This window comes from Coregonus clupeaformis, unplaced genomic scaffold (genome assembly GCF_020615455.1).
Source record: "Coregonus clupeaformis isolate EN_2021a unplaced genomic scaffold, ASM2061545v1 scaf0548, whole genome shotgun sequence".
Taxonomy (NCBI): Eukaryota; Metazoa; Chordata; class Actinopteri; order Salmoniformes; family Salmonidae; genus Coregonus; species Coregonus clupeaformis.
In genome coordinates, this window is record NW_025534003.1 from 225,280 (window position 1) to 236,104 (window position 10,825).

The window sequence follows — 10,825 nt, forward strand, 5'->3', positions numbered from 1 at the left end:
TTGTTACCGGTATAAAAGACACCTGTCCACAGAAGCAATCAATCAATCAGATTCCAAACTCTCCACCATGGCCAAGACCAAATAGCTCTCCAAGGATGTCAGGGACAAGATTGTAGACCTACACAAGGCTGGAATGGGCTACAAGACCATCGCCAAGCAGCTTGGTGAGAAGGTGACAACAGTTGGTGCGATTATTCGCAAATGGAAGAAACACAAAATAACTGTCAATCTCCCTCAGCCTGGGGCTCAATGCAAGATCTCACCTCGTGGAGTTGCAATGATCATGAGAACGGTGAGGAATCAGCCCAGAACTACACAGGAGGATCTTGTCAATGATCTCAAGGCAGCTGGGACCATAGTCACCAAGAAAACAATTGGTAACACACTATGCCGTGAAGGACTGAAATCCTGCAGCGCCCGCAGGGTCCCCCTGCTCAAGAAAGCGCATACACATGCCCGTCTGAAGTTTGCCAATGAACATCTGAATGATTCAGAGGAGAACTGGGTGAAAGTGTTGTGGTCAGATGAGACCAAAATGGAGCTCTTTAGAATCAACTCAACTCGTCGTGTTTGGAGGAGGAATGCTGCCTATGACCCCAAGAACACCATCCCCACTGTCAAACATGGAGGTGGAAACATTATGCTTTGGGGGTGTTGTTCTGCTAAGGGGACAGGACAACTTCACCGCATCAAAGGGACGATGGACGGGGCCATGTACCGTCAAATCTTGGGTGAGAACCTCCTTCCCTCAGCCAGGGCATTGAAAATGGGTCGTGGATGGGTATTCCAGCATGACAATTACCCAAAACACACGGCCAAGGTAACAAAGGAGTGGCTCAAGAAGAAGCACATTAAGGTCCTGGAGTGGCCTAGCCAGTCTCCAGACCTTAATCCCATAGAAAATCTGTGGAGGGAGCTGAAGGTTCGAGTTGCCAAACGTCAGCCTCGAAACCTTAATGACTTGGAGAAGATCTGCAAAGAGGAGTGGAACAAAATCCCTCCTGAGATGTGTGCAAACCTGGTGGCCAACTACAAGAAACATCTGGCCTCTGTGATTGCCAACAAGGGTTTTGCCACCAAGTACTAAGTCATGTTTTGCAGAGGGGTCAAATACTTATTTCCCTCATTAAAATGTAAATCAATTTATAACATTTTTGACATGCGTTTTTCTGGATGTTTTTGTTGTTATTCTGTCTCTCACTGTTCAAATAAACCTACCATTACAATTATAGACTGATCATATCTTTGTCAGTGGGCAAACGTACAAAATCAGCAGGGGATCAAATACTTTTTTCCCTCACTGTATATACATTTTTTTTTTTTTACACAGAATCATACAGTAGTTATATTATTGTTTTCTAGCTTCTGTTTTCCCCTCTTGTCTGGGTTGTGTTCATTTGGGCCCAACATATCAAAAAATTTTGCAACTGAGAAATTCAGATAGTTCAGATAGTAACTCCCTGTTTTCTTCATGTCTACTGAACACAACTCTAGGTTAACAGGACCTTCTCTATTTTCCCTCCAGGTTAACAAGACCTTCTATATTTCCCCTCCAGGTTAACAGGACCTTCTCTATAAGAGAAAGTCATAAATAAAAAGTTGTCTTACCTGAAGAGAGGCCAATGTATGTCAGCAGCAAAACGGCAGACAGTCGGCATGTTTCCATAGCACTCCTGGTACACAAAATATTAAAATGTAATCTGTGTGATCACACTTTTAATAATTTAAGCATTCGATCAACCAGGAACTGAGCATGGACGTTGGAAGAGTCTCTTTGGGCTACTTTTCTAATGTGGGTTAACAACCCGCTTTAGATAGAGAAGTGAAAATATAGGAAGAATATTTTGTGCTTCCTCCCATGAGTGTGGTAGACTGTGAAACTGCTTCTGGTTATTAGGACGTTTTTTTAGACTGTGGTCAGTATGACTGCTGCTGATTTGTCAACATCAGGCAAGTCAGGAGTATTCTTTGAATGCCTGAAGTTTATGATCACTTGCCAATGTTTAAAACACTTTTGTGCGAGCGTGTGCACGTGTGTGCGTGCGTGCAGGTGTGTAGGAAGGGTTATATTTGGATTGCTTCTCACTCAGAGATGACAATCAACGTTACAAGCACTGCTAGCACAATCCTAGTGACAGACCCCACTGACAATGTTACTGATGATGGTGGCTCTCCTGAAAACACAATTTGACCTGTTTACACATACAGCCTTGATTTCCCACACCATCTCTTGTTCTTTAGTGCATTTTGCGGGATGGATTACTAGACAGGAGCATTACAAATAATGGCAAGAATGATAAATACATAATAAATAACATTTGTTTGATAGGATAACTCACATCACCCTTGAGAGTTACTGACACCCAGCACAGTGAGGATGGTTGTTTCTTTAAGTGTGCCACTGATGGAGCCTGCCCATTTACAGCTGTATTTCCCAGCATCGGTCATCTTCACATCTTTTATAGTGATTGAGGGATTGCCTCTGGAAGTATTAGCCAACTCCACGCGCCCTTTTAGTGGTGACTAAGGAATGTAAGACTTAAAATCTAAGGAAGCTATGTATAGGATAAATACTTTATGAAGTTGATGTCCTGTCCACTGTTATTCGAAGCTGTTTGTTTGAAGAGCATTCAGTTGACCTTTACAACCATAGAGGTAGATAGACACTTGGACCAAAACCTGTTTCAGCAAGTCAGCGTTGTTGAGGGCTTTCACCATTTTTAAGTAGTCAGCTGGATGGGACTTGTTATGGGTTGAGGATCACAGAATTCCATCCAGGTCAACAGGAGGGGTCAGCCAATGAATTATACTCTTGGGCAAACATAGCATAACTGCAGGTGGCAGTTAATCCTTAAGAGTCGATTGATGCACCCGTGGGTTCCATATGTTAAGCAAGTGATATAACCCTTTTTGGTTATGTAAGGATTTTCTTTTTAGACTATGGTCAATATGGCTGCTGCTGATTTGTCAACATAACTCGTTATTGATAATACAGTAGACCTATACTGTAGGTGGTTATGAAAAAAGCCTTTAGTGGATTACACTCAGAACCTGGGGTATCAGACAACCTTATGTAGTCGCAGTTGTATTATTTTACACCGTAGTATCATAAATGTTCTTATTATAAGTTGATTCACATAAATCATTTCAGGCTAATTTTCATTTGCAGCTTCCTTCCACCACAAAGATAAGTGAAGGTGATGCACTGAACAACCTCAGCCCATCCAGAACATACTGTGCCACTCTGTACTGCCTCCACTGTCTTCCTCCATCCAGAACATACTGTACCACTCTGTACTGCCTCCACTGTCTTCCTCCATCCAGAACATACTGTACCACTCTGTCCTGCCTCCACTGTCTTCCTCCATCCAGAACATACTGTACCACTCTGTACTGCCTCCACTGTCTTCCTCCATCCAGAACATACTGTGGCACTCTGACCTGCCTCCACTGTCTTCCTCCATCCAGAACATACTGTACCACTCTGTCCTGCCTCCACTGAGTCTTCCTCACTGTTGACTGTAAGTGAGTATGAGGGGTAAATCATTCTGATGGGGATTGAGTTCATGTTCCTTAAGTTAACACAGGCACAGTAACCTCCGTGCCAATAGGATTATATCACTTACTTGGCTTTTATATAATTATCCACAGAATTAAATATAACATTTATAGTACATGTTATGTATTTACCTATTTAACATTATTTATATGTATCTCTATGCTTATCACTTGTTGGTCATATTGTTCTTATCATAGCTATTGTTATTAGGCAGTTTTTTTTTATAGATAGGTATCCAACAGTCCCTTGGCCCACACCAGAGTTGTGTTCCCCCCCACTTCCCAACACAAATTTCCCAAACAATACTGATCTCCTGTGGTGAGATTAAACATAGCACACGCACAATGATTAATCAATGATTATTCTAAATCTGTTTATTCATCTGCAGATACTTTTGTTTTTCAACATTTTTACATTTTTATATGTGTATACCTATTTGCCAAAATACCCAACCATTGTAAAAGACATGTAATGCTTGGCATCTTCAAGGAACCTGCCAGGTCAGCTGATCAAAGCCATGCTGGCCTTGTTCGAGAGAATCAAAACCATGACGTATCATGGATAAATTGTGACTGACTGATCTACAAATATTTATGATGCAAGGTGGCGGAGAGGAGACAAGGTCCATGCTGCACCGTCAGCAGCCGTAGAGCTTCCATAGGCTCCAGAGAGGGGGTATAATCCACATGGTAGTAGTTCACTGGATACCCCGGAGCCATACTCCACTGAACCGCCGGATTTGTGACTTTGCTGACATCACTACAGTATGGCGGCCCACAGTGCCCACCTGCAGTCCATCAAATGAGCCAGCAGGGAAGGCTGTCAGGATACAGGTGAAGTTCCCAGCGTCAGTCATCTCCACATCTTTTATAGTGAAGGAGGGATCCTCTGTGGAAGCACCAGAGAACTCCACCCTCCCTTTTAGGCGCAAATCATAAATGTGTTGCCCAAAGGTAGGGCTAAAGTGAGCAATTGTACTTCAACATATTACAGATGTAGATGGGTTAAATATACTACAAAATATGTTGATGTGACAAATGATTTAGGCGTTACCAGTAAGTGCTGCCGATATCAAAGATAACTTTTGCTGCCTCCATCTCTCTTCCTACTAAAAAAAACAATCTATATGAATGAAAAGCAACACACAGATTGTAGGTTCCTGTTTCGTTTGTCTAATTTAAACAGACATTTCCCATTGGGATGAATTTCTTTATTGTTCAATTCATCCCGTGAGACAAAATAAGAAATATTTACAAGACCCTATAGTGATCAGAAACCTTGATAAATACAAAGTTCTCTGTACTCTTTTGTGATATTTTCATTCAATCCAACCCCACTCATTTAACACTCACGGTGCATGAGTTGTGTATAATATTATTCTAAATAAAGTGTGATGGGTCAAGCTTCTATGTATTACAACCAATTTCAAAGTCATTAACAAAATCTATACATGGAGCAGGGTTCAGTTCATGAGATGAATAAAAAATCTAATTCCATCATTTTATTGGAATTTCAGTTAATCTTCTGCATTCTATATAGTGCACTACTTTTGGCCAGAACCACGTAGGTAGTGGATTAGGAGTCAGCAAGCATAACAGGATCACTCAAACTTCCTCCTTTCAGAGGGGATACAATTTGTCCTTGTGTCTCAGTGTAGTGTTGACTGTTCTATATTACATTAAGAAATTAGGCATAGCTGGATGGCTGAGGTGTACAAAGACCAGTGTCTCATCAGAGGTGGAGGACAGTAGTGTTTAGTCTTCTTGGCTGGTCATCCAGTGGTTTGTTGTGCCCATGTTTACTTGATTAAGGTGTAAAACTTGATGGGTGAAGTCCAGAGCCAACTGAAGATATGTAATTGAGATCAGCTGTTCTCTGAGTCAGGGGAGAGAGAGAGAGAGAGAGAGAGAGAGAGAGAGAGAGAGAGAGAGAGAGAGAGACCGAGAGAGAGAGAGAGAGAGAGAGAGAGAGAGAGAGATGGAGACCGAGGCACTATAAAACAAGTATAATCAAAGGTAATATCATAATGACGATGCAATAAAAAGTTCACTTACCACTTTATACTTTTATTGTATATGTTGGAGCCCTGTATTTCCGGGGTTAGTAAAGACAGAACGAGACACAGTGAGCACGTTTGTGTAAATCATCCATAGCTACTACTGTAGGTAGGATATTCATCAAAGATTGTGTATCAGAGAGTGCTCCTTTTCATTACAGCTATAACAAAATGCTTCAATGCGGTAAGGTACCAGTAAGGTGCCAGAGGTGCAATACTACTTACAGTGTCAGTGTTGGTTTGTCTGGTAAGAAGTTTTCTCTGAGGGAGAACAGTAAAGGACTCAGTCAGTATGCTTACAGACCCGCAGTCTGTCACAATGCTGCCATCGCTGTAACTAACTCATACAGGACATGGTGGGAAGTGTTTTATTTAACTTTGTGGTGGAAACTCACTCTTGGAGGTGGTGTTGGAGCTCCAGTTTTCTTATTTCCTACACACTCATACTCGTTTACACCTGCAGAAGCTGGTGTAAACAAACAAACAAACAAAATAGCAGTTGATGAACTTGATAACGAGACAGATTGTTGTCAGCTCAGAAATGCTTGCTACACTCAATATGCAAACTTCTCTCTGACCTTTGGTTCCTGGTGTGTGGCTGGTAGCTATAGTATGGCTGGTGGCTACAGTATGGCTGGTGGCTGGTTGCGGTTGCTTGCGATCGTGGGTTCTGTCCTGGATTTGGGTGGTCAGTTCGTGCCCCTCACATCCTTTGTCAGAGCTGGACATGGACATATCCTCTGTCTGGGACAGTGTGTCTGTATCTGCTGGACATCACAGATGATAAAGGACAACTGTGGTTATCATCTGCAGCACAGAGAGGCTCTCCACTCTCATCTCAGTGCATGTATGAATGATATCTCCATACAGTAATTGATAAACGTGTACTAGACTAAAATGATCATGTTTTTCTCCCACCTTTCTGTTTGTTGTTCCCTTTGTTGTTCCTAAACAACATACAGAAAACATTTACATATGGGACATCTATTTACTGCCAAAATGGTCTGCAAAATATTTATACACAAAAATGACTTATTGGCGTAACCAATCACATTGGTTTCATAGACTCACCAATGATGGGTTATGCCGAAATAGAGACCAAGAGCCACAGCAACCACTATCAACATCACAGCGACTGCTATACCTGCTGCTCCCTCTGGGCTTAGGGGTGGAGGGGCTTTCTCTGCAACGCACCAACACAGGAACACATTCAATAAACAAAACACTACCTATAGAACAGATGCTGATGTGATGTTGCACGTTTTTGGCATTAGTTAGCTTCGATGGTCTACCTCTAATGGTGACTGTATCAGAGACCAGTACCTTTCACTGACAGACTATGGCCCATAGAGACGACGTGTCCGGTGAGATCATTCCTAATATCACATCGGTAGTCCCCGCTGTTGTTGTAGCTGACACTCTTTATGATGTATCCAGCTTCATGTACACCTGTCTGTTGCCCATTGAACAACCAGGTGAACGCAGCAGGCGGTACAGACTGAACAGAGCAGTAAATGAGGGTGGATGACTCCATCTCAGCGACATGTTCGCCCAGGATGATCATGGAGTCTGGTCCATCTGTAAGCCCAGGAGCAGAAGACCCTCAGACTGTAGTAGTAAACACAACATGTACAGATGTAGGATCTTAATTTGAGCCAGTTTGCTACAGCATGAAAATAATGAATTATTATGTGGTTTATAATTAATGGACATCTTCGTAGGGGTTGCTACATTTTTCATAAGGAAAATCAAGTCTGAAATTTCAAAATGGAAATTACAAACTTCAGAAGCCTTTTTAAACCTCAAATACACTACACATTTTACATTTCCTGCAATGCAGTAAAGTTATTCTGCAACAGGTTAATCAAATTGAGATCCTACAGCTGTATGATGAGGGCCTAGAGTTTTCCCTGACCACATGACCTGACCAGGAAATACGTGGGCTCTAAGAACTAGGCATTATGAGTGTAACATCTCATTGGGCAGTTTCCCAGACACAGATTAAAGGTGCACTATGCAGAAATCTCTCCACCATTTCCTGGTTGCTAAAATTCGAATAGTTTGCCTAATTTCAGTTTATGTGACAAAACAAGCAAGGATTGTGTAGAGAATCATTGAACCATCTAAACCGCTGTGAAATGTATTTTCCATAACCAAAAATATTGTATTTTCATCTGTTTTAAGCTGGTGTACAAAACCGAAAGTAAAAGATGCAAAAATGAAACTTAAGAACGGGAAACATAGAAATAGCGCACATAGAACATATCTACCAATTCTTAGACTTGCTTTCATTGAGAATGACAGATCAATAACTCACATTTCTATGTGAATTTGTTCGAGTCGCCCAAAATGTTACATATTGCAGCTTTAAGCCTAGTCCTTGATTTTAAAATACTTGGAAACGTGCTTGCTAGTTCAGGACTAGGCTTAATCTGTGTCTGAGAAACTGACCCATAGAGCATTAGATGAGTTATAGACCTTTACTCACAGTTCACTATCATGCTATAGGAGGCAGTAGCAGAGCTGACAGGGTTGATGAGTTTACACAGGTATTCTCCGCCGTCGTGTCTCTTCACAGGACTGATGGATACGTTCCTGTTTTCCTCTGAGAAGAATATATTGCCACCAGCAGACAGAGGCTGACCTTCCTTCATCCATTGTATAGCAGTGATGTTACCAGCTGCCTCACAGGTTAAGGTGGCAGAGCTCACATCTGCAAACAGATTGTTTGTTGGTCCTGTGATGTTTGCATCAGATACATTCTCTGTAAAACAAGAGGCCAAAGACTTATGATATATCAAAGACACTACAACGATGATGAGGATTTTAATGGTTTTGATGATGATGATGATGAGGATGATGATGATGATAAGGTCAAGTGAATATCTATTTCAAACTTTACTCATGGTAACTAAACTCTTAAAGCTAGAATCCCGACTTTTAAATTGATGATATATACCCATTGATTCTTGAAGACTGTAACTTCCCACTGGGCACACACTGGTTGAATTAATGTTGTTTCCACCCGAAATAACTTTGAACCAATGTGGAATTGACTTTGAATTGACGTCAGTGCCTCATAATCTTAGTTCAACAGTTATATCCCATCAGAACCCAAAATATAAGCTTGTTTTACTCCAATGTTTGTAAATAATATAAATGTAAACGAACACTGTATAGCCTCAAAACATGGTTAAAACTATAATGTTGATATCATGGATGGTCAGTCCTTGAATCCATAGCTCTGTCTATGAATGTGAGAGTGGTTCCATTTCACCAGGCCCATATCTCAGCTTTTACCAAACTGAAGTGGGATGACCACTTTGTTATTGTTTCAGTTAAGGATTTTAGCTTTAACTCTCTTTGTCATGACACTTGGACTTACCATACACAACCAGTTTAGTTGATCCATTGATTGTTTCTGCTGTAGCTGTTGTTATAGCCAGTCTGTATTCTCCACTGTCAGCCAGGGTCAGATTCCTGAGCTCCAGAGACCAAGTAGTTTTGTTCAGAGTGATCCTGTCTCCGTATCCAGGCCCTATAGCGTCAGAACCGGTAGAGGTTATAATATTGGCTCCACCAACACTCCAGGATATTTTTATGAACGGCTGGGCTGGTGGACTTAGATTTGTAATGAACATCACTGTCCCTCCTTCTGCTCCATTCACAGGGCCTTGTGGTAACACACCCTGACCGGCACAGAGACCTGGAGGGAATACAGGGCGGCAGAGAGCATGGCCTTAGACAACATACTGTACATGTAGGTACACACTGTCCACTCAAACGTTCCATCATTCAGGACCGTTCTAAATGGCTGACTCAGAGAACAGTAGGCCCAGTAACAATCACTCAGCAGTAATAGTCAAACATAGCTAGTTATACATAAACACAACACAGACAGACTGTCTTGCACAAAAAGGAGTGTAGCCAACATTTGTAGTTCAAACACAGGAGAATAGGACGTGGAATCAACATTTTAATAATTTCACGTGGTGTCTGACAAATACATGAATAAGTCAACAGAATAAGTCATGGTCACTGACAGAGTTTTCTCCCCTGCTTAGGTAATCAGTGTAATTACTGTACTCTACTGTACATAGCTATAGTACAATAGTACAATTTAATTTCAATGAAAGGAAACTGTAGATGTATGAAATTAGCAACGAGTGTAGTTATTGTGCAGTTAGGGCTACGTGCAATTAAGAGGGGGAAGGAACACCATTCAATGTAACTACACTGTAAATGTACAACTCAAAGAGCTGTAAAGCATGGCCTAGGTAACAACAAGAGGTTTAAAGAGACAAAGAAGATATCTGCTTTACCTGTGAGTATGGACAGAGTGAGAGAGATGGCTACTATAGTTTCCATTGCTGTTGGAATACTTTATTCTGTTACAGATTTAGAGAGCGCTTCTAGTACACTCACAGTATGATGCTATAAAATAGGCAGAGGTATGATCTTTTAGAGCCGCCAGCCAGGTGACAAGGAAGTTCCCCATTTACCATAAGCCACATTGCAGTGACCTTTGTATCGGTTCAGGTAATGGCCCTGTAATGTTGTTATTTTGATACATTTATTTGTGGTTTACTGTACATGAAGGACAGGATTACGGTAAACTGGATAATGATCTGCATGGCACGAGAACACACACCTTTTCCTAACATCGTCATTCATGAATGTGATCCGCCATTCAGGATTGGGCCTTGCTGTGTGTCACGCCCTGGCTCTGGGACTCTGTTATGTTGAGCCAGGGTGGGTTTTTTCTACAGTGGGGATAACAAGTATTTGATACACTGCCGATTTTGCAGGTTTTCCTACTTACAAAGCATGTAGAGGTCTGTAATTTTTATCATAGGTACACTTCAACTGTGAGAGACGGAATCTAAAACAAAAATCCAGAAAATCACTTTGTATGATTTTTAAGTAATTAATTTGCATTTTATTGCATGAAATAAGTATTTGATACATCAGAAAAGCAGAACTTAATATTTGGTACAGAAATCTTTGTTTGCAATGACAGAGATCATACGTTTCCTGTAGGTCTTGACCAGGTTTGCACACACTGCAGCAGGGATTTTGGCCCACTCCTCCATACAGACCTTCTCCAGATCCTTCAGGTTTCGGGGCTGTCGCTGGGCAATACGGACTTTCAGCTCCCTCCAAAGATGTTCTATTGGGTTCAGGTCTGGAGACTGGCTAGGCCACTCCAG

At 41.5% G+C, this 10,825-nt stretch overlaps 1 protein-coding gene and 1 long non-coding RNA gene across 2 annotated transcripts; both read right to left on the reverse strand.

The window, feature by feature from the left end:
* Positions 1-5,368: 5,368 nt before the first annotated feature.
* LOC121585852 lies at positions 5,369-6,076 on the reverse strand. The gene is made up of 4 exons (XR_006003898.2): positions 6,011-6,076; positions 5,841-5,876; positions 5,614-5,645; positions 5,369-5,434 (listed from the first exon to the last, which is right to left on the reverse strand). It is a non-coding gene; the product is annotated as an uncharacterized LOC121585852 (long non-coding RNA).
* A 440-nt stretch (positions 6,077-6,516) lies between these two features.
* LOC121585370 (carcinoembryonic antigen-related cell adhesion molecule 1-like) lies at positions 6,517-9,983 on the reverse strand. The gene is made up of 6 exons (XM_045215903.1): positions 9,938-9,983; positions 9,001-9,321; positions 8,104-8,379; positions 6,939-7,193; positions 6,687-6,798; positions 6,517-6,562 (listed from the first exon to the last, which is right to left on the reverse strand). The coding sequence occupies exons 1-6, from the start codon at positions 9,981-9,983 to the stop codon at positions 6,517-6,519; spliced, it is 1,056 nt and encodes a 351-aa protein (XP_045071838.1).
* Between the last annotated feature and the right edge of the window lie 842 nt (positions 9,984-10,825).